The following is a 25,547-nucleotide window of genomic DNA, read 5'->3' as shown; positions in this document are numbered from 1 at the left end:
CATAACTATTAATAGTTTTAATGTAAATTAATTCATTTATCGATTTAAAAACAAAACAAACCTCAAGTGATTTATAAAATTTCATCGAGTATAAGGTTAATGGGTTCATTCTCTTCAAAACAACAAGGGAGGTTGTTCTCTTAAAATCAACGAAAAATGAATTCGTTTCTAACTTATTATTCTCAGCTTGTTAAAATTTTCTACACAATTATCTTGAAGCCAATTATTTTAAATATTTCGTATATTATCAATTTTCCTAGAAATAATACTGTTTAATGAATACTTAAAATTTATGACAATGCCCGAAAATCTTTATTAATTGAACTACATAAACGGTAAAAATAACTTTTATATTCTTTTTATAAGTCATAAAGTCTTTATGAAAATATATAATTTTTATTCTTTTAAATATATAATAAAATCTTACGCATTTCGAAATAAGAGAGTTTTATCTTCAATCTTTGACAATTAGTTGATTGATTGGAAAAAAATTCTTGGTAATTCAGTTACTTTTACTTGCATTCTTTTTTCAAGAAGCTTTCTGAGTATTTATTTCAGAACTTAAATTTGCCACAACAGCTTCTTATATAGAATTACACTGATGAAAAGTATACAGTTTGTTATTTAAATCATTTCCGATAGTGCATTAATTGGAGTAAGAGAGATATGTAAGAAAGATGATACTATATTTCTGCTTGTTTGATTAGAATATGATTTTTTTTATCATTACAATAATATCTGGGCGTGGTGTTAGCAGCGGTAAAACTATCTAGACAATTATAATTTATATTTCAAAAGGACAAGAAAATTATTTTAACTAAAATTGACTTGTCAGGCTTACTTCATCCCTAACAAATTTTAAGAGAAAAAATACCCAATTTTCAGCCGTCGTCCAATAATCATCTTTTTCATGACCTTGTCAACTTATATACCATTTCAATTGAGCTTTCTGCTTGAGTGAATATTTCGCGCAATATAAGCTATTATAATTTTATTTCTGGATATTGAATTTGAATTTTTAGTAGTCTTAATTATAGTGTTTTACCGCTTCCTATTTGATTGATAATAAAACGTGATATCAAAATGAAAATTGAAGGTCATAAAGATGTATTACTCATATTTTTATTGAATAAACAAATTATAATGTATAATTATTATGGCATAATATAATGAACTAACATACAAACAACTAAACATTTACACATATAGCACATATGTTAATTTAATTATTGTCTAGTCAGTATAATTTAATTGTCTGTGTCAAACATGATATTAAATTATAAAATTAAATATTTCCCGAAAAACCATACAAAAGGATAAAAAATAAACAAGATTATAACAAGCTGGTCATAAGCGGATTGGGATGAAGTAATGACAAATGCCGCGAGTCGTAAACGAAATAGACTATAACCAAAATATTTAGCATATCGTTTTTAAATGGGCTTTGCTGTGAAAAATGAATAAGGTTATTATTTTATGAAAAGATGGATATTCATCCGTTCAATAATCACCTTTTTTATTACCTTGGTTTGACCGCTATGTGTGTGTGTCTGTTTGTGGCATCGTGGCTCCTAAACGGATAAACCGATTTTGATTTTTTTGGATTTGTTTGAAAGATAATTTAATTGAAAGTGTTCTTAGCTATGTTTCAAGTGCGAATTTAGGGTTCTGTACCCGAATAATTTGTCGGATTTTTTTTAAATTTTGTAAATTTCACTTGTATAGTAAACATTAAAGTTTGTACACCTAGTTATCTGTTTTTTATAAAACTTTCTAAATATTGCATATTATTATAGTTGAAAGTCACGTAAAGTATTTGACAATGTTTTATTTTCACAATTATACGTGTAGCCTTGACGTTTCCAAAAGCTATTCATCTTCTTGAAGGCTAATCAATACCACATGTTTTAATGATAGCACAAAAAATTTAATTTTTTTTTCATTCATGTCAAAATTGTGTTATGTAAACTTCTACCAATGATTTCTACATAAGTAATAAAGCCAATCGTCACTAATGTTTCGTGTCCAAATAATATATAGATAGAGTGACATTCAAGTACAGAAAAACACGTTGAAACATGAGGAAAAAAGATGTAAAATAATTTTATTTTTAAAGTTCCTTATTAAGAAGCTCGAGGGTGCTATCTTCATGAATTCTTGTTATATACCCCTGTGATACTAACAGTTACGTACTTTCTTCGCGTTCCACTTCCTCTATCCTCACTTTTCTCCTCTTTTCTTTACAATTGCATGGGTCAACAAATCAGAGATCATTAAAATCGGTCGAGCCGTTTTTCAGTTATAATTGGTGTAACTAACCCGACTTTGTTTTATATATTAAGATACCAGGAGTATATTTAGAAATATAGGATTAACATTTAGAAATATTGATGGTAGAAATTAGTAGAACTTAGAAATATTAATCTAATTAGTTCACTTCAAAAATAGAAACGGTGTAAGAAATGAGACTTTCGTAAACTCGCCAAATCCGCCAGCCATGTGATTAGATCTATAGAAACCATCTTATGGAAAGTAAGCAGAATAGTGTGTCGTTTATAGATGCGCTATAATTTTAGCTTAAAGTCAGCTCAAAGTACGTACGTACAACAAAAAAATAAAACAGAAAAAGGGCATAAATATAAAAATATATTACAGCTAGTGTTAATTAATAACATTAGCTGAAATTATGGAAATATTTGTTGGTCAGGAATTTTCAAATAACTAGAAATAACCAGTTTTATTCAGTTATTGTTCTTAAAAAATGCATATTGCATCTAATAAATTTTACGTAACAATTGTATGCAGTGTACATGATTTATGCATTGAAATGTATTTCAGTTAGCATAGACTATAGACGAATCATTTTAGGCGAAAATTTTACGTAACAATTTTAGACGAAAAAAGTGTAAGAAGAAGTCACTGATCACTATTCCGAATTCAAAATTTAGATATAACCCCACCCCACATGCAAATGTATAATGAAGTAGGCATCTTTAGTCTTTTTATTCAATGAAAAAAATTAGCTGAGTGTTTACGTAACAATTTAAATGGCTTATTAGCCAATTTATCCAATTAGCCAATTTTTTATTCAGCCACTTTAAAAATTGGCTGAGTGTTTACGTATAAATTTAAATATGGTTTCCATTTTTTTTACTCGTGACGCTGGCATCTTAGCGTTAAAATCGAATAAGTCTCATGAAATTGTTGAAAAATAAGTCAAGTACTTAATTAATTTTTAGTTTAAACGTAAACCATTCAGCACATAATTTTTTGAAGTTGATAACATACGATAAGTTTTTAAACATAGGAAGTTATTTTATCACTTAGTTTGTTAGACTCCTGAAATAAACGGTGCTAATGACCAATTAGTTGATGCATTTATCAAATAAACTGTCTAGAACCTTTACCTTGAAAATTATAAAACAAACAATAATTTTTAACTTTCATTTTATAAATATTGTATTTTAGTTCAGAGCGCAAGGCTTAAAATGCAAGAAATAGTACCAGAACAAATTCCTCTCACATTTTTGGTGGGGATTTGTAATAATCAGCTTCGGAATTTTTTTAGGTGAATTACAATTTTGTACAAATAAGATAGGCCTGCGTTTTTTAACCTTTTTTTAACACTAAGTTAGACGCAATTTTTACGAATTTTCAAGATTGTTCTTGAAAATTAAAAATAAATAATTTTTTTTAATTAATAGTCTAAGCCCAGGAGTTTGTATTTAAATCTTATTCCCTAACTTGGGTAACATTTTCAGGTCGTAAATTAGATTGTTCTCATGCTTTTTCAAGTTACGTCTGATCATTAACTCGGACAGTTAAAAAAAGGTCGTTTTTTTTTTACTCCTGCTATGGTATACCCTGCACTAATTATTGGAATCAGTTCAAATATTAGTAATGGCCGTATGTTTTATAATTTTTTATCAATTGACTATGAACAAATTATACATTCATACTTAAAATTTTTGATAACAAATTTAAGGGGAAAAATAATAATGTAAATAAGATAATTTTAAAATTATTGAAAAATTTTGTAATTTTTGTTTCTAGACGAATGATTTTTCAATGACATTTGATTAAAAATTTTTGTTTTTACCTGTTAAAAACCTATTTGTAGTCGAAACTGAAACGATACTGCAGTAGGTGAGCATAGATAAAATATAGTAGTGGAAACAGAAGAGTTTGTGTATAGAACTCTCTGTTGTAGCCCAGTCCAATTAGGGATCAACCTCGGAATGAGAGATAATAAGCTGTCGGAATGAGAGATAAAAAGTTGTTTAGTATCATAAAATCTCCTATCTGTGTCGTAAGTTATTCAAAATCAAAGGTAAAAAAATTCTGCTTTTCACGATTATCTCGGTTTCTTTTACTTCAATGATGTTATCACCTTGTATTAAAATTTACGACAAATTTTATTTGAAATATTTTTTCATGGGTTCAACCGTTTTGAAGATAGAGGGTGGTAAGCGCCATAACTGAAGCTGACTCACTGACTGATCGATACAAATTCTAAGGGATTGCTAGACATGCTAGAAAGATGTGGTTTTCGGAATTCGAAGCGGAATTACTTGAAATCTGTAGGAAAAATTGGAAATATCTATTTTTTTACTAGGGCTTATATGTATTGCCATAAAAAGAGGTAAAAAGTAAATTGTGTAGATATTAGCAATAAGTAACTATAGCTGTTAGACTAAATGTTATCATAATGTAGCCATAGCTGTTAGACTAAATGTTATCATAATATTTACATGATATTCATCACTGATAATGACACTATTATAATAACACGAATAATTTTTTTCACCGCTATTTACAAAAGTGGAAGTGATTTCATTACCGTCACCTACTGGTGGGCAACGCCAAAAAAATTTGTCGGAAATAATTACTATAAAGAGTTCTATAGTTTAAATGACTTCATTTGTAGCCCAATATGTCTATCCTAGCCCTCCTCCCACCAGAATCATTTATTTAACGATTAGGAGAATAGTTTTCGAGAAATCATCAAAAATCAATCGGAGATATCGCTTATTTCAGAAACAACTCGCCCAATCGTTAAATTAACCCGATTTTTGAATTTTCTGGGTCAAAATTACCCTTTAAACTGCGTGTTATCCAATTCTGAAGCAAAAAAAAAATGTTTCGATTTTCTCGATATTTTCAAAGGGGTACCCTTTAAAAAAATTCCAAAAATTCGAAAAAACTTTTTTATTTTGGAATTTGGTACAACTCAGTTTATAAGGTAAATTTGACCCACAAAACACAAAAATCGGGTTTATTTAACGATTAGGCGAATACTTTTCAAGAAATCATAAAAAATCAATCCGAGATATCGTTTATCTCAGAAACTATTCGCCCAATCATTAAATGAATACGATTTTTGAATTTTCTGGGTCAAAATTACCCAATAACCTATGTTTTATTAAATTCCGAAGCAAAAAAAATTTTTCGAATTTCTCGATTTTTTCAAACGGGTACCCTTAAAAAAATTTTCCAAAAATTTGAAAAAACTTGTTTGTTTCCGAATTTGGTAAAACTCATTTTATAAGGTAAATTTGACCCATAAAACACAAAATCGGGTTTATTTAACGATTAGGCGAATAGTTTTCGAGAAATCATCGAAAATAAATCCGAGATATCGTTTATCTCAGAAACTATTCGTCCAATCGTTAAATGAATTGTTAAAAATGTTAAATTTTTGAATTTTCTGGGTCAAAATTACCCTATAAACTACGTTTTATCAAATTCCGAAGCAAAAAAAAAAATGTTTCGATTTAATCACACCACTTTTTTTAGCGGCAATGGAGTCTCTTCTTATGTATAAATATTTCATATTAAGATTAATAATAATAAAAATTTGCATACGGAAGACATAACAATAATTTTATTATTATTCAAAACATGGAAAAAACAAAAACAAATTTGCATACAATTTGTGAACTAAAATAATTATTAAACAAGTGAAAACAAACAATTGACTGAGTTAATTGTTGAAATACCATGTATAGGCAGTGTTGATAACTCTGTCACATTTCACATACATACATATCTGACATATTTAACTGATATTCTCATATAATGCGCAAGTGTTGATGCGCACTCGTTTGTTTTTTTGACGTCACGTAAATAACAAAAGATACTCACTTTGATATTAATACATACTATAAAATTTGTACCTAATTAACGCCCTCGTGGGTAAACAGTGATGTTTACAAAAAAATGTTTCAAACAAAAGTTGTTTATTTTTTTGTAAGGAACATTTTTTACATTTAAACTTTTATTCTATCTCTAACGGTTTACAAGATGGGTACTACGGACCCATGACCCAATTGACCCATGTTGCTCATTTACGAACTTGACCTCACTTTTTACGTCCTAAGCACGCTGTAAAAATTTCAGCTTGATATCTCTTTTCGTTTTTGAGTAATCGTGACCACAGACGGACGGACGGACGGCCGGACGGACGGCCGGACGGACGGACGGACAACCGGAAATGGATTAATTAGGTGATTTTATGAACACCTATACCAATTTTTTTTTTGTAGCATCAATATTTTTAGGCGTTACAAACTTGGGACTAAACTTATAATACTATGTATATTTCATATATACATGGTATAACAATTTTGGTTCAAAGATTTAAAAAGTTTCTTTTAGAAATATTGCTCCTTATAAAGAATGTTCTTATATTGGTTGAGTTCAAAAAAACAGTTTAATATTAAACTCTGAATCAAAAATTTGCTTAAAAACATAAAATGTCTCTATCCAAGGTACACACTCTTCCATATTATTGAATCAGAATTAAGTTTTCGCTAGCAACGCAAATCGACAAGAGTTGATTTCATGGAAAATTATAGCACCCAAAAACCTTTTCTATTGCTAAAACCCGGGCCTACAGTATTAATTGATATTAGTGACTGACAAGCGGGTTGAGAATCAACCTCAATGAACTACACCAATTGACATGTGAAGCAGTGACGTAGCTAGGTGGACAAGGGCCTTGGTAAATTCCGGGCCCCTGATGCAATGCACCTTGTCATACAATGTCATATTTCTTAGACTCGTTCTCTCTTCTTAAAGTGTGGCGTAATTTATGGATGCTCTCCAAGCGAAGGTGTGCGTTTTTATTAAAAACGCTAGAAAGAGTCTCTTAACATCATATATATTATGCCACAAAACAAAATATTATGACCAGAAATCTATAGATTCTGATAATGATTGGGCAGAACTGCTTAAAACTCTCTCTAGGCCCTGCTCATTCAACCTTGAACTTATATTGAAAGACATTGAAAGTGAATTAACTCCAAATGAAAAATTTATAATATACTGAATTCAGAATTACATTTATGTGACAATAGTGTGCTTGTGAAAATAAAATTAATTGAAAAGAATGAATGAAAAACTATTATTTATTGTTTAAATAAATAATCTGTATAAAAAGGCGTGCTCAAGGGAATGCAATAAAAAATCATGTTCAAACAAGTTTTTATTTCATTTTCTGTGTCATTTAGTGTAGTAAATCATGTAGGTATACAGTTATAAAATGTATTAGCATGGGCGTAACCAAGGTGAGCAGGTTAGGGCAGCTGCCTGCCTCCCTTGAATTGTAAATTCGACTGAAATCAAAATTCCATTTCGAACTTTCATTTTCATTGATCAAATTGCATTTCAGCTAAATTAATTGTAAAATAGGTCTAATTTTAAAACTTTCAAAACTCTCATATGAAATAAAACGCCCTTCACCTTTCATATATACTCAAATGCTACGGTAAAAAGATGTTCGTGACCTAAAAGCCAGTGTAAAAGTATTAATAGATGTAATAATGATAGTTTTAGAGTGTTTTGTAGTAAAAACAGTCGGTTCGTCCGTCACTGTAATCGAAGGTCGTTTTACATAAGATAATGAAGAAATATTTGTAAATAAATGTAATCTTTCTCAAAAAATTATTACGATTGCTTTATCTAAATTCCAAAGAATCATTACTTCAATTAAGCAAAATGCATAATCTTAAAATCTGTCAAATGAAGACACATGCGTAAAAAAAGCGGAAAAATTATGTTTTGCCTTTTTTTTAAGCAAAACGATTATTTAAAATTTTCTTTCTTATAATTCTTATTATGTATCTTTCAGTTTGCCCCTCTCTGGCCTATTGGCTGGCGACGCCCCTGTGTATTAGAGTAAAAAGCAGAAAAATTGTTCTGTTGAAACATATTACCATTTCCATTATTGCAGTTTTTGAATCATGATATTATATTTTTTATAATTTTATATAAATGAATTTATGAAACTAAAACTAATAACCTACTACATTAATTTTATACTGTATACCTATATTTATGGACCCTTATGTGTATAGCCTAAAAAAATTAATAAATAAAACAAAAATACATAAATAAATAAATATTTCAATTTATTTTTAAAATAATTATTTTATTAATTTGAAAAATTTATTACACCGAAAAAAGATTCTGAAAAACATACAAAAAAAAAAATTACAAACAATTATTATTCGTTTTGTGAACAGTACAACAAATAGTCTTGTGCATATCTATAAAATAATTATAAAAAAAATTAATTAAAACATTTACTAAAATAATAACATATTAAATAGAAATAAAATATTTATTATCACATATTTACATCTAAAAAAAATTTAAATACTACTACTCACCAATCATGAATCCTTATTTCAAAATAAGTATAAGTTGTAAAAATGAAAATCAATAATTGGATACCGGCAAGTGTAAAAACCCCGTGCGTTTATTCACCTTACGTGAAAAATATTATTATTTATTAATATTTTTTCCCTATTTTTATAATTGTAAACATAATACACTTGATTTTGTAGTAAAAATTTTCGATTTTGTAGTAAAAATTTCTTTTAAAAACATAAATGTAAACAAACAAAATTATATGTTACTTTCACAACAGATGGAACTCAAGTGAACTTTACCTTATAGTGAACATTTTATATTCATTGTATAGATGACGTATGTTGGAATAACATGTTTCTGTGACAGCATAACGTGCTTGTATATTACACAATGTTAAATGCGTCAGAACTCAGAATACAGTTCTGTGAATTTCTTTATTCAATTAGTTTTTTTAGGTAAGTATCATAACAGGCACGTGTAAAGAGTAGTCTATAAAGAAAAATAAAGACTTATATTTTTCTTTGAAAGGTAAACAAAATTTAATTGGATTGAAAATATATCTCGATTTTCCATGTAGTACTTGGAAAGGCGTAGCGAAAGTTCTTAGAAAAAAGTAATAGAAAGGTTCATTCAAAATACAAACTAGAGAAATAATATTATAAATAGTGATATAAAATTTACTTTTTTGATTTATAGGCAATTTTATTACAGATATGGTATACAAATTACCTAAGTAACCTAAATATTAATAAATTAAATCCTAACATTATTTCTTTAGCCTCTTTTTTCCTAAGTGGTACATTTTTACTCCGTGATTCTATTTTTAATCATTAGCCAGCACGATAAGCTTGAAAATAAGGCGTAAATCATAGAATTTGATAAAGGAATAAGGAAGATATCGCGTGGACAGGAAAAAACAGGCTATAAAAATAATGTATAAGGTATTATAATAATTTAATTTATTAATAAAATTGTTTTTTTTACAACAAAATAATCTGAGAAATATATAAATTTGGTATAAATTTATTTAAATAAATTATAAAATATAATTTTAAATATACACATTGTAAATAAAATCATTTGATATAAAAATTTCTCTACAGCAAATATTTAATGTATTATAGAGAAAGAGTTTTGAATCTTACCATAATACATAATTGCAGTCATATTAACAGACTTACTGCTAAATGCTTATTGCTCACTGCAGAACCAAACAAAATATAATTTTGAGTCACTTATTATAAGTGATGTAAATATCCGCAAACTGCCCACTATAAATTCTGATCATTGGGTTGATTTATCAAATAATTGTATTTTTAATCTGTATTAACGTAAATGAGATAATTAAGATAAGTTTAATTCTTCAGTTAATTGTTTGAATGAATAACTTAATTCTTTTCTTAATGTTATATGCGATGGTGACAATAAAAAGTCGGACATTACAGCTAACGTAACACTATCTGCATAGTAGCTGACACATAATGATAAGCCTGTAAACATCAAAATTAAGATTAACAAACCTTTATCTAATAATAATTAGATTAGAGTACTGAGGCTCTCTTAAATACATACTTATATTCGACTGTGGTGGCCTCCAATAGATAATATTATCAATTTCTGATCCCCATGTTGTAGTTTTATATCGTTTCTCAATAATATCCGAAGTCATTTCCGTAACAGCAATTGTATATATACTTGATAAATAATTTAACACAAGTTTAATAACAATTGACGGAAAACATTTTGTAAATATACCACAATTGGTTTGTAGCTTGGATAACGCAAATAAACTTTGTTGTGTTGAACGTGCGTGCGTTAAATCCGCATGAATTAAATTAACATAATCATACCATTGTAATTTATCTAATTTACGTTGATTAGCAATCAATGGTAAATTTAAGCAAACAACACCACCCACATTTTTACGATTTGGTTTTGAATTAAAATTATTTGCGTATAAATATGTATTATTGATGTTTCGTGCTGTTATCGGTATACTGTCTGGTATTTTAGTTAAATGTTCACCATAAAATTGTGTGATGGCAGCACCAATCACACTTAATATCACTTCAGTATCAGTAACGTTCATTGTTTTTGCTATTGTACGAATGATTTGTCGATCCAATTTTTCAGTCCTAAAGTAAGAAAATTAGTTATTAATTTAGATATACCTGTCCATACGTATTTTGAAAATATGTTGAATAGAACGTGGTTTTAATCTTAAAGTATATATTTTGATTGGAACAAAACTTGGAGTAACCAAATTAGCCTTTTACCTGAGATGATTAAAAAAGATCCTCTAGATGGCAGGATATATTTGTACCCCCCCCCTAGTGTTGCCATCTAGCGGATTTAATTTTAGTTTTTACTTGTAGCACTGAAATAGCTTTTTGAAGCTGACAATTTCTCTCATTACGAGAGTAAATGTGTAATTAAAAAATATTAACTTCGGAAATTTTCGGGTCAATTCCTGTTCTTTCGTTGGTTTAATTTAAATCGAACTAAAAAAAGGGGTGTTATAAGTTTGACCGCAATGTGTTTGTCTGTCTATGATTTTTTTGTTTCGTTTGAAAGGTAATTTAATGGAGAGTGGTCTTGGCTATGTTTCAAGTGCAACTTTAGGATTTCATACCCGAAAAAACTAAAAAAATGGCTCAGTTTGGAAAAGGCTTTAAGGAAAAAGGTAATTTAATGCAGAGTGTTTTTAGATATGTTTCAAGTGCTAGTTTAGGGTTCCGTACCCGAAAAAATTTGTGGGGAGTTCACTTGTTTTTATTTAGCGCTTGCTAGTCGGCCAGAATTTAATTACTTTTAAGTTTTTTTTTCATGTTACACTCCAAAATACAAACTTGAAGTAAAAATCACGTAAATGAGTAAACTATCTTCTATTGATTTACCATGCTATGACTTTACGACCAGAAGATTTAATTGTCTGTGGAGGTGCATAAAATTTATTTAACAAGATTTCCTTAATAATTATTTTGGGTGCACTTATTATCACCGATGCGCAATAAATAACTTCTTTAAATGCATTATATAATATCGGAATATAATTGAATAGCATTGCAATAATTGTATTGGTATGTACGCAATATTTGAACGCAATACATTCAACAAATGCAGCAACTTCGTAATATATTAATATTGGCATTTTTAATGTGAACATTATCAAAACACGCCAAACAAATGCAATATAACTGATAAATAATGTTTTTGGATTGAGTGTATGTAAAATAGAATCGATAAATAAATTTATTGAGATCTGTCGTCGTTGTGTTTCACGTTTTATTAATGTCCATAAATATTTCAAACGTGACTGTAAGTTATTGTTGATCGAACTGTAATCTTTAATATATTCACGTATTATTGTAACAAATGCAATAACACATCTCGAATAGAATTGATACAGTGTTGGTGTTGTTTTTAATAAATCGATGTTTTCTAATGGATCATGTAATGATATATATTCATTCCAATAGTTTGAACATGTATCTGTTAACTTGATGTATAATGTTGGTATGGCTTTGGGAGGTGCAAAAATATCCAATAGTGGACTTTTCGGTTCCAAGACATATCTGTAACAAATTATGATCTAATTAGAAACGTAAATATACTCAGCATAGCAGTATTTATTTGCTAGGGTGGTACCAAAATTACTTGAAAAACGATTCTCTCTGGCAGAGGTTTCTGTTTCTCGCTAATAGAGGTTTTGGGAGCTTAAAATAACGGGTCCTGGCTATTACTCTTACTTATCCAGTTCTCCCTTACCCAGGTTTGACTGTATATCACAAATTCAGCTTCAAATTCAGACATGGGATAATGGGGAAAAATTTCTATGTCGATGAATTTGGTCTATCTAAAATTTTGATAATCGCCACGTTTTTCATGAAATGTTCCAAAAGTCTGAATAGCAATTCTTATATTAGTAAACTTTTTTCATAGCCAATTAACAAAACTTTAAAAACTTTGAAAAAAGAACTCATGTTGGAACTATTAATTTTAATAGGTTTTTAAAAAAAATTTTAATGCTGTAAAAATGTTATTAAACACAAAAATGTAATAGTAATTATTACCTACTAATGCTGCTTATTAAAAAATTATTGAAATGAATTACCTTGACTGAAAATATTAAAATAAAAATTATTCAATTAACAAGTAAATTATCATTTGAAATACCTATTGTATTATTTGATGCGACATTTTTATTCAGGGCTTCATTTAAATATTTTATAATTGTGCATAATTTAAGTTTTTTAGATATAATAAACAAGAACATTATGTCATATTTTGCATCATCAACTCCGATTTCGAGAAAGAGACAATTCAATTGAATTTGTACACGTACAAATCGCAGTATGTGTAGTCATCTTTGTGATAAATAGTACGAAAACAAAGATAAAATCAGGGTCGACTAACTAATTTTTTTGATAATAAACCGATTTTGATGTTTCACATCTCATTTTGTTCGTAATTGCCTCTAGAAATTAGTTTGTAGTGCTTCCTACTCTCTATTTCGGAAATTCGACTGTTATACCACCCGAATTCAAATAAATGAGGATGAAAATACCAATCTGGCTCTTTTGAGGTCGCTGAATTCGAATCTGAACATAAATATGTGAAAACTCCAAATGGCGGCCGAAAAATTCAGTTAACCATTTTCAATCCATTTGCTACATTATTGACGGGCTAATAATTTGGTACATTATTGACGGCAACCTAACCTCATCTAATTAAGAATTGAATGAATTGGAGTGGTTTTCTAACATTTGGTTTTCTAAAAGTAGAAGTAGGGATGTTGGAAGAGATAGTAGAATTCCAGGTTCTCAAAAAATAATTCTTCGAACTTTACTTGGATAAAATACATCATACCTAAGAAATTTATAAAAATCACCTTTCTTTTTCGTCCAATTGTGGATAATATTCTTCTAATTGAGTTTGTTTAACCATTAATAAGTCTGAGATTCTTAATTTCTTTTCTTCAGATAATAATAAATGATGTATTCGTAATAGAATGTAGTACATATCTTTTCCAGCCACATTCGGAATTAACACAATTTGCCACGGTGAGTATTCATTTGGTAAGTATTTAGATACCGTTTCACTTATGTATTCCTACAAAAAAAAAGTCATTAGTGCTTTTATTGACACAACTTATTAGGTTCTAAGGTTCTAAGATGTCGATCACCTGCCTCGAAGGGGACTGAAGGGTATATCTGTTTTGACAAAAATGATTTTAGTTTGCTTTTTGTTAATTTCTATACATCCGTTGCTCATTAAATTCGATAATACCTACGTTCCTAACTAAAAAATATACGTGCGCTAAGGTATGGTTATTATCTATAATATTACCTGTAAATTGTGTTCAGTTAATGGTCGTCCCCGAAAACGATTTTTACCAATATGGAAATTATTTTCAATTCGATAATTTGGTAATGTTTTCCACGCATAAGCTCCCCAAATTGAAACTAAACATTGTTGTAAATGAGGATACATTAACTTTCCAAATTTATCACGTTTATCTATAAAAATGAAAAACAATAAAAAATGAAAAACCAAAATTCTGCAAATCTTTGTGCCTCGCGTTTTTAGGATTGATAAAAGTAATAGTGTGGTGGTGAATCAAGTGTGAAGAAAATTGATACTTTAACCATGATTGAGTGACGGGTTATTGGAAAACTACTTTAACCATGATTGAGTGTCGGGTTATTGGAAAACTCAAATAAAGTTTTTCGGCGATTTTTATTCGATAACACGATACGGCAAAAACTGGCAAGATTCGCTTGTAAAAAATAATTCATTTCGACATTTGCAAATTTTTTCTAAGAATTGAGTTATCAACGGTCTCTTTTTACAAATATTTAAGAGAATAATTTCGACGAAAAACTCGACTTTCTAAAACCTCAAGCTTCATCAAATTCATAATGCATAAACTTATTGTACAACAAAAATATAGTTTTATTTTGGCTAAAAATATTATGCCCCGGGTGAGGATCGAACTCACGACCTTAAGATTATGAGACTTACGCGCTACCTACTGCGCTACCGAGGCGATGTACTTGATACGATACATCCAGAAATAACTAAAATTTATTTTTAACACAATCCTTCAAAAAGTTTCGAAAAATTCAAGAAATATGATTTCATTATGGGCTCTCGGCCTCAACGAATAAATTCAAAAACATACATATTTTATTAATCGATACGTAATTGTAAACAAGACACAATTATTATTATATGTTTCAGTTTCATTACAATAATAATTATTTGCATTCAAGCTTCAATAGTCGCAAAGATTTGACGAAAAACATGCAAATAGCTTACTAAAATCAATAAATTAAAAATTACGTGTTTAATATTTATTTGATGATGTGAAAGTTTTAATTTCCTAGTTTTTTATTGATTTAATCTAATTAATATAAGCTCTATATTCATTTAAATCGGTTTAGCAAGCTTGCACTTCGGTGATAAATAGAATGATAAATCTGTTTTACATTATTTTATAAAAGCACTTTATATAATCTGCAAACTATTATGTGCTTGTGCAGACGGTTAGTGTTACTTGAAAAAGCAGCCTTTTCGAAAAAACTCGTCGATGATAGTTTGGTAGCCTCGCCAAAAATAAGCCACTAACGAAGTCCCAAGTATGTGTGTCACACGGTCTAATTTAATATGTATTATAAAAATTATTACCAACAACTTCAAATAAATTTTTCTTCACCAAGTTGGGTCGACATTCACCATGAATACTAACAAGAAATGTAAAAATACCCATATTCCGATGAGAATCCATGGATGTACGAATATTAACTGTTTCTATAAATTCCAAATCATCGTTATCTTTGTATGAATTCACTAAAATGTACATCCATAATGCACGAATTCCTTGTATAACTGAAAAAAAAAAACCATAATACTTTCAGATAAAACATAATGCCCTGAGTGAGGATCGAGTTCGCAGCCTTCAGATGATGAGACAATAACTGTTTGAAATAATTATAAGAAAGCTATGTATTAACATCGATGCCAAAACTAAGATAGCCTAAGAGAAAAAAAAAAAGTTTCACTGCAATCTTAGTTTTTGAAATTGATTTTTGATGCAAAATATGTATAAGTGCAGAATTCGGCAGTGCTGTACCCGTGGCTAAACTGCGATCGTTTTAAGTATTAGGAGAACAGGAACGGAAACACTTTTAATGGAAACATTTTAAGTCGCAGAAACGAAACAATGATGTTCAAAATAATACATTCGTGTTCAGCGGCCCAAAAAACTTCCGACTAACAAGTTTGGAACAACTTTAACGAATCGAATGCAGAAAACCGCATTCAAATCCGCCTTACTGTTCAAATTCTTCGAACATTGATCGTTTTTAGTGCTTTGTTTCTACAACTATTTTTGCGTAAAGTATTAAAGATGGAAATCGAATTACAATTTGGAATCGAACCATTTTTTTTCGATAAATTAATTCTCAGTTCTCAGTTCAATCGGTTCAGACTATGCAATAGATTTAACATAAAAATAATAAAAATAAATGAATGATAAGTCAGAAACTTCATTGATTAATAAAAGTTTTAATAAATTATAATTTCTCATAGGTTGTGTATCATAGTCACTAAATACACTCATGTCAAAATTGATAGATTGTTTCATTAATAATTAACAGATATTAAATATTTACCTCTATATGAATACTTAAATAACGCGCTGAAAGTTTTATGAATAATAAACATGACAGAAATGATACCCTACTGTCGAGGGGTTGAGTCTGCGCATATCGTGATAATTGCTTTTTGTGCATTGACATTACATTAACTAACTGTCAAACGATTTTAAGCGTGCCAACTTCTGAGGTAATTGCTTAGGTCTAATCCATTGTAGATTCATAAGAAAAAATGTAAAGTGATACGCGATAAGTATTTTTTTAAGTCAAAAAGCGAAAAAGTTCAATGAAATCACGATGTTTTATGTAAAACATTTTGTGATATGAAAATTTAACATTCAATGTATTTTTTTTTTAATAAATGTACCTATATTCTTTTGATAAATTTTTTTTTTTTTTTATATATACATGTCCCTAACTGGCCTAAGCAATTACCTCAGATGTTGACACGCTTCTCACTGTACGGAAAGATAGGCGATGCTTAGTCTATGTATAAGTATAAAGTCAATGAATAATAGACAGGTTACAGGGTTGAAAAAATTTTGAGAAGTGAGATAGATTATATTATAATTAAATAGAACGATAAAGACATCCTTATATTTCTGAGTGCTCTGGATAAATTTATTAATTGATTTGGTTAAATATCCTTTTTTCTTTCTTGTTTATATTATACAAATTCAGAGTAACTTTGGTCACTACATGGCCGTTACGTGAATCTTTTTCACCAGATATTTATTACTAAAATTAACCTACGTGTTTATGGAGATTGTGTGAGTGTTTAGTATCAAATTTTAAAATTATTTACTTATGAATTTAATACAATAATGATCATTAATCATAATAATATTCGATTAAAAATTATATGGTCAGGGTAGTACTTATAGTGGGGGCAGATCCCTGTGCTTTAATCAACGCTAAAGAAGAAAAAATACTGAAATTTATCCAGAAAGTTATTGTAAAAGTCAAACTAGCTACCTCCTATAATAATAGTCTTCTACGATACACTTTATGGCCAATGCGGAAACCTGTTGAGGTGAAACAAATTCTGTGGAGAGTCCATGGCTAGGTGAGCGAAATGAATTTCCCCAATTAGAGACAGGGTTTCTATGAAAGCTCTAGGCCTGCAAAAACTTGAATGGTACTGAGAATGATGAAATTTTGCTCAACTTGTGTAACTTGGATAAGTGGCCAAATTTTGAAAAGCTAAATCTCTGAAAGTATTGGTATTATTAAAACTGGTCTAGCTCAAAATTCTTGATAATTTAACCTACTTTAAGAATGAATACTGCAATCATTGATGAAAAACCAGTTCACCCTGTTCAAAATCGATAAAAAACTAAAAAAAGGTAAAAAATCTTGAGGTTTGTTGTTATTTTTTGGCATGCCCTGACTGTCTGCAAGATAGACAGTCATGGAGACTGTTGACAGAAGTGGAAACTTAAAACTTTGGAACTATTTATAACCCTTTTACTGGCAGTTCTAAAGGATGTAGAAAAAATTTATTTGTTAAATCGTTATATTGATGGACCTCATATTAAGGTTTCACTGTATTTGGTCTAGATATAGATAAAATCATTTTAAAAATATTTAACTCACATAAAAAACATGCACCAATAAATGGTAAAATTGTCAAGGTAATAAAAAATAATAAAAATGTCCATATAAATTCAAGGATACCCATCACTAAATAAATATTGGCAATAAATGACACTTATTCACGAATGGAATGTTTAAAAATTAAGAACACAAATCACTTATAAAAACAATTATAAAACTTCAAACAATGAAATATATTCTTCAACTCAATACTATAACAATAAAGTTTTGATTAAAAATATATATAAATAGATATAATTGATCTCACGCTAAACTATTGACTATATAACCATAAAAGTAATGAAAATTTATCAATAAAAAAAAATTTTAAATTGTGTATTATCACAAAATATATATATCTCTATATATTATAAATGTGAAAGTAAGCATGTTTGATTGTTCGTTTGTTTGTTTGTTACGCTTTCACGCTAAAACTAGCGATTGGTTTTTAACGAAACTGTACAACAATATAGCTAATATATCAGAATAACACTGAGACATAATTTATAAAGGTATAATAGTAAAAAATAAAAAAAATTTAAAAATTAATTTAATTTGACATTACCATAAATTACAGATTTCTGTAAAAGTAGTCATTTGACATTACAATAAATTACAGATTTCTGTAAAAGTAGTCATTTGACATGACCATAAATTACAGATTTCTGTAAAAATAGTGAATATAAAATATTTCACGGTCATCTTCTCTGATATACTCAATGAACAATTACGACTATTATACATTTAAAAAAATAGAAAACCATACATATATTTTACCTGTGTAAAACAATCCTTACCATTATTTCGAGTGTTATACAAAAGGGATAAGCGAGAACAATCTTTATCAATCTTTACTTTTAAACCCAGCGAAACGGGTGGGTATCACTCTAGTAATTTTTATAATTGAGTACACGATTATATTAAATGAACTTTGACTTCAAATTAATTGTGTTAAGATTTTAAGATTTTATATTAATTTTATCATAATTTTTGATTGGAATGAGTTTGAATTTATTGAATTGCATACGATTTGTATTTTGCATGTTGATCAATTATCACCTGTACTGTATAGTTTTTAATGAAGTATTTTGTGACAAGAAATTGATAATTTTATCCGGATTCTTTTTATATCGGTGTTAGGTTAAATTACTCATAACAATCATATCGACCCCCAGAACCCAGACAAAAACAAAAATATGAAAGTGTCTCATACTAAAATTTATAATATATCAGTAAAAGTTAAATGATCTTTGACACTCTTGAAGATATAGATTAATTAATACAAAGTGTCTTCAAGCACACACTTAAAGAAATTATTATGATTTTATACTAGCTGCAAACAGCCGCTTCGTTCGGTTTTTTTCTTTTTTTCTATATATACAATTATTGATTTGTATTTAAGGAATTACATCATTATCAATTATTTATCTATAACATTACTATTTTTTGCTAATTCAAGCACGCAAATCCTACACGTGATTTTTTTTTCTCGTGCACAAAAGTACATAAAATAAGCGAAAACAAACACAAACACAGTCAATTGACTGAGTTAATTGTTGAAATATCCTGTATAGGAAGTGTTAAATATCAGTGCTTGCATTATTTTTTTATAAATTATAGAAGAGTTTAAATTTTCCGTTTATCGAGGATGTTTCAAAAGACCACTAATTGTAGCTACCTGCAAATTTTCAACTTTATATCTTTTATAGTTTTGGGCCGTAGCATCATTATTTTTAAACGTTACAAACTTGGGACTAAACTTAGTATACCTTGATATATATTACTTATATACAGAGGATAACAATGCTTTTGAAAAGATGAAACATTTGCCTATAAAATCGTATATTTTATAATTATATTAAGACCATTTTTTAATTAATACGTAAACACAGAATAGTAAAACCAAATAAACAAATTTTGTGCATTTTTCGTCAGTTCTTTTATTTATTTATATAAATTTTGACTTTGTACTTTTTTAAATCAGTCAAAACATAAAGAAATCAATAATCATAAAATTGATATTTGTGTTGAAAACCATTTCCTATTAGATAATTAATGTGGTTATACAAACATCCTCCTACTTATATTACTGGCTGGCTAACTAAGATTAAAAATTTATATGATTTTAGAAGCACTCTGTGTTTTGAAAACTTTCATTCCGATCGGAAATTTGACTGTGTTATCAATAAAACCGATTTTTAAACTTAATGAAGTCATCGAAATCCAAAAAATTTCATTTTGCTCTATCACATCCAATCTATAACCAATCTTGATAAACTATGAAATGCTAGTAAATTTACGTCATACTTTACAGATTTGTCCTAAAATTAACTTTAGCAGATTTCAAGAAAAACAAATTAACTCTAACAGGTAAACGCGAAAAACTAGCAATACAGATGAAAAGTTTGATCCAAAATTAGTGAAAAGATTTCATTCCAAGCAGACGATAATTTATGATTAATTTGTATCATTATTTACACGAATATTATTTAATAAGTATTAAAACTATAATATAATACCAATAATATTGATTGATTGACACCCCAATTAACTAATATGAATGTATGTATTCGCACCGTGCGTGAGTTTTATTGGAGGAGTTTCCATAGTAACGATACACTATTTTAATTATAGAATTGTATCGATGCATATATAATTGTATGGATTGCATTTATGACTTACATTAAAAATTTAATATTATTGTCACACAAATTTAAATAAATAATTATGATAATATATAATTTTCTATAACATTAACATGTAAAGAATTGCAAATTAGTCATAATAGCCTTCTTTATCGCCAAAATTTTTCACTGGAAGCGCTGGCATCGATTTTATTGTTCCTACCATGACTACGCATACAACGAATATCCTAAAAATATTAATTTATTATTTATTATAATAACAAGTATTTTATATTAGTAGTGTTCGATGTTTACTTAATAAGTATAAAGTATTCTAACTATAACTAACTTACTATTTAGTATTCTAAAAATAAAATAACATAGTCAGTTACAAAATATATTTAAAATTATCATCAAATATTAAACACATTGCATGTTCCATGAAAACACCACCAGTCAGTCAATAATAATAATAAATTGATAAGTATATTTAACGTATTTTTAACTATAGGTGTGGTGTATAAGACAGACCTAGACGTATCCACTTGAAATACACGTACAAAATTTTTTACCTCTTTCTAATATGTACACAATTTGAGGGAATTAGCCTCAATTGATCGTAAAAAATCTAAGAAATCTTCAAAATTCTTAATATAACTAGAGATAAGTGATACTTTATAGCAGATATGATATACAAATTACATAATGGAAAATATTAAATCTTAATAATACTAGCCTGGTTTGTGAATGGGTGGTAAATCATGGAATTTGATAAAGGAATGAGGAAGACCGAACGTGGACAGTAATTATGGACAGTAAAAAACAGACTAGAGAAATAATATATATATAATATTAAAAGCCGAATGTAGACGTTGTTAAAATTTCAGGACAATTTATCACGCTTATCACGCTTAAGATGAGATAATTGCAATTAAAAATGATATTTTTAATACACGTAGCATGGGAGAAGCGTACGAACACAGCAATCTTAGCGCGATAAAACGATATCTGCTTTTCCTTGGATCAGCTGAAAAAAGTAAGAAGAATAAACACAATAACGAAAAAAACTTGAGCATGATTTAACGAAATTTTGTCCGCATCGAGCACTATGATCGACTCAGTTGAACTACCATATAGTATACTCCCTGCCAATAGGATTATTTTTAATGGAGGGAAATCAGTAACAGTAAAAACAACTTTGTTTATAACCTAAGCTCATGAGTAATAAGCCAATAATTTTTGACTAGACTGCTGGAAAAGAACTATCTCAACACAAAAATCGATGACACTTCTGAAAAATCTGCAGTGTGAAGTATTGTGATATTCCCCTATAAACCTAGACAGCAGTATCTCCTAAGGACCTCTTCTAAGTAACTTTTCTGTAAATTTATTTACTTTAAAATTACTTCCAGATACATACATGTGATTTTTAGAGGTCTCTAATTCAGAATGTGAGCAAAATATTTAGCAATAAACCTACAGATCAAGGCGCCCTGGCTGTAAAGCTCATCCCCGTTACTTTTTGCCAAATTTCTTTTGAACTCATCCAAAATCAATACTCGAAGGTTTTTGAAATTGTTGATTACGAATATGATGAGTGAATCCGCGGTAAATTTGGGCCACCAGAATATTCTACTTATAGAGCTCATTTCTAAAATTTTTCTTTAAGATAAAAGTAATAACGATTAGCTAATTCATATTGACTACATGTTAGTCGAAATACGTATTTATATAATACAATCATCATATTCGTATTTATATAATAATAATAATAATAATAATGGGGTTTAACAAGGGTTTAACCTCCGTTTCTCTGACATATACGCCTATAACAGAGGCCATCCACATCATTATTTGTTTATCTTTATTTATTTAATTACATTCATATTTACAATTACATTTTGATGTGGGTAGCGTCGGTTACTTCGTTCTTATCCAAGCGACGACAATGTGATCAATTCTACTGCCCTCATTAATCATAACTGTTCACACTGCCGCTGCCTGGATTCGAACCCGCAACCTAAGTCTAAATGGACAAACAGTCAAAGACAAACGCCTTAGACCGCTTGGCTATTTAGGCTCTGTATTTATATAATACAATCATTGATCTATGACCTTGAGTTATCATTTATTATCTTTGATAATATTTATACAGGTATTAATTACCTATTAAATATAATTAATGGACATATGAAGATAATTTTTCAAAATCTGTATCATGTGTATAAAACTAATAAAATAAAATTGACTCAAATAAAATTTTAAAAAAACTTTTGATAATATCTATTGTAATATGTAATACATATGCATAATTTAATCAATCATAAACAATTGTATCAATCAATAATACTTATTGGTAATGTTTTATGTATGATTTGATTGTTATTCATTTGTTATTGGAACATATTTATTAATCAAGACTTATTGTAAGTAATAATACATTGATTGAACAAGTATTATAAAAATGTATTTTATTTTTTTAATAATACCTTATAATTATTTAGTACTTTGTTTTATTAATTTTTTTTAATACATATAGTTTATTGAAATGTTACATTTTTTTGAGCTTAGCCAATGAGTTTAAGATTAAGGTGTAAAAAGTCAGGGGACGCAATTTTTGTTATTGTCAAGAGGGAGTTAGTGTAAAGTTAAATCCATGTATGTGGGGTCGCAATCCTTGATCCGCGATCGTAATTTTTACTCATCAAGTCATTAATAACAAAATTTTTAAAGAAAATAGATACAAATTTGGGAATAAATTTTCAAGTGGTCGTTATAACTTTTTATTCACTATATATATGTAATATATATGAAGGTATAGTAAGTTTAGTCCCAAGTTTGTAACGCTCAAAAATATTGATGCTATCAACAAAATTTTGGTATAGATGCACCTACATAAAATCACCTAAAGATTTCCGTCTGTTCGTCTGTCTGTCTCTCTGTGGACACGATCACTCAAAAACGAAAAAATAAAAATCAAGCTGAAATTTTTATAGCGTTCTCAGGATGTAAAAAGTGAGGTTGAGTTCGTGTCAATTGGGTCATGAGGTCGAGTCAATTGGGCCATATGTCTTCCGTGCCCAAGAGTGTTGAAGTTATTCGCGTGAACATCAAGGGTCGAACCAGTATAGGCGTTATAATATTCACATTGAATTTTTGAAAAAAAGAACTAATAAAGGCTTTTATTTATTACTCATAAAGTCGTAATATTAAGTAATAAAATATGAGTCGTTTAATTGTAAAATACATTAATTGAATAAAATTTGACGATGTTAAATTAATAATATCCGTTAAAATTATTTAAACTAAATATCGTGTATATTTTATTTAATAATATTATGTAAAATTAACGGCTGAAAGTAAATTTGGCATTTTATAAGGTCATTATAAGGCTTCATAGGGATCATCATCATTGTTTGATATTAACACATCGGGATCATTTTAATACAACAAAGTTTTGACTTCTCAAACCAGCCAAAAATACAAATGACAAATAATAAAAATATTTTTGCATTTTCTCAAATTTATGGCAAGCTGAATCGATTGATAAAGTTTTAGTTTCCTTGGTTACCTTGATGAAAATGGTCGATTTTTGGTGTCGTTTTTTATATCAGACTTTTCTAGGTTTTACTTCCGAACCAGCAAACAAATCAGAACGTGCAATAAAGAGTAACAAAAAGGAGTAAGTAAGTTAGAGACCTTTTAACATGTACATGTAAAAAGTGCCATATTTACCAACTTTTAAATGAGCAATTATAATGGGGTAACTGTACCCAACATGACCTTTAACAAGATCTAACCTGATGACTGTCTTGTGCTGTAAGCGTGTGGATTGTGTCGAAAGTTCTTTTCAAAGTTTTAATTTAACAAGTTTGAGTAATTAATTGACTAGAAATATCTTTAATATCTAAAGCTTACAATTTCTGTCATTTCATACATTTCTATCTTCTGTAGATAAATGACTACAAAAAGAATTATTGTAAGTTTAGCCCAAAGACCAAAAACATCACTACTAAATACCTATTAAATTTGAGCCATATTTTTCAAATTTGTGATCAAAATTCACCTGGCTCTAACAGGTTTCAAGAATGTGGAATCCTGGTAACGGAATTAAGCAAATTGGTGATAGCTATCAAAAAACTGACATCACAGCTGAAAAGAATGACCCAAAATTAGTGGGTTTCAAAAAAAATTCCAATAAGATCGGATAAAATTTGCCTGTATTATCAAAACAATCAAATTTTTTAACTTGATGACGTCATCAGAATCTAAAAATTTACTCTATCACATCCAAATTTTATCCAGTTTTGTTAAACCAAGTATGTAATCCTACAAAATTTCGGCCATACTTTTCAAATTTGTGATCAAAATTAACCTAGCTCTAATAGGTTTCAAGAATATGGAGTCTTGGTCCCGGAAATAAGCACATTAGTGATAACTATCGAAAAACTGGCACCACATGACTGTGTTCCATATTTTTTTATAATGATTTATGTTGATTGAAAATAAATAATAGCACAACAACATCTGATAACCAGGTGAGACATATTTTTTTAATGAAATTTTATTGTTTATCAACGCCTATATGAATCATCTGGGGAGTTTTTTTGCAACAATTAAACGTAGTTTAGTCAATAGTTGTTTACTAAAAATTAAAAAAAGAATCAAATCAAAGAAAGCATGTACAAATATCAATAAACACATTGTATAATAAACAAGATTCATGCGCACTTGACTATTAGTTAGTATAATATGCAGAAGGGTATAATATATATATTCGTGCATTTAATATATACCTTTATTTCATATAAAGCCCATGTTACATTTGTGTGTATTTATATTGAGGAAATCAAAAGTATACATAAGATTTACTAAATTTAAAAATTCCTCGAAAAATGTTTTCATTAAATTACCTTTTTCTTTATAACCTTCTCCAAACTAAAAATTTGTTATTGCTAATCATTTACTCTCAGATTCTGCAATACTTCTTTGTAATTGCATTTATTTTCCCACT

At 28.6% G+C, this 25,547-nt stretch overlaps 1 protein-coding gene and 1 non-coding gene across 2 annotated transcripts; both read right to left on the bottom strand.

The window, feature by feature from the left end:
• Nucleotides 1–9,810: 9,810 nt before the first annotated feature.
• On the bottom strand, nt 9,811–18,016 carry LOC123295712. The gene is made up of 7 exons (XM_044877140.1): nt 17,910–18,016; nt 15,346–15,546; nt 14,005–14,174; nt 13,547–13,767; nt 11,553–12,230; nt 10,228–10,790; nt 9,811–10,145 (listed from the first exon to the last, which is right to left on the bottom strand). The coding sequence occupies exons 1-7, from the start codon at nt 17,992–17,994 to the stop codon at nt 10,000–10,002; spliced, it is 2,064 nt and encodes a 687-aa protein (XP_044733075.1). The 5' UTR covers nt 17,995–18,016; the 3' UTR covers nt 9,811–9,999.
• Trnam-cau lies at nt 14,632–14,704 on the bottom strand. The gene has a single exon. It is a non-coding gene; the product is annotated as a tRNA-Met (tRNA).
• Nucleotides 18,017–25,547: the final 7,531 nt, after the last annotated feature.

Source organism: Chrysoperla carnea, chromosome 3, assembly GCF_905475395.1.
Source record: "Chrysoperla carnea chromosome 3, inChrCarn1.1, whole genome shotgun sequence".
Taxonomy (NCBI): domain Eukaryota; kingdom Metazoa; phylum Arthropoda; class Insecta; order Neuroptera; family Chrysopidae; genus Chrysoperla; species Chrysoperla carnea.
The sequence above is the reverse complement of the archived record's forward strand: the minus strand, read 5'-3'. Positions and strand labels throughout refer to the sequence as shown.

Coding starts and splice junctions, on each gene's coding strand:
- LOC123295712 (XM_044877140.1), bottom strand. CDS start 17,994: ATGGGTATCCTTGAATTTATATGGACATTTTTATTATTTTTTATTACC. Junction 15,547..17,909: donor TATTGGTGCATGTTTTTTAT/GTGAGTTAAATA, acceptor TTTTTTTTTCAG/TTATACAAGGAATTCGTGCA. Junction 12,231..13,546: donor CAATTGGACGAAAAAGAAAG/GTGATTTTTATA, acceptor AATTTGTTACAG/ATATGTCTTGGAACCGAAAA.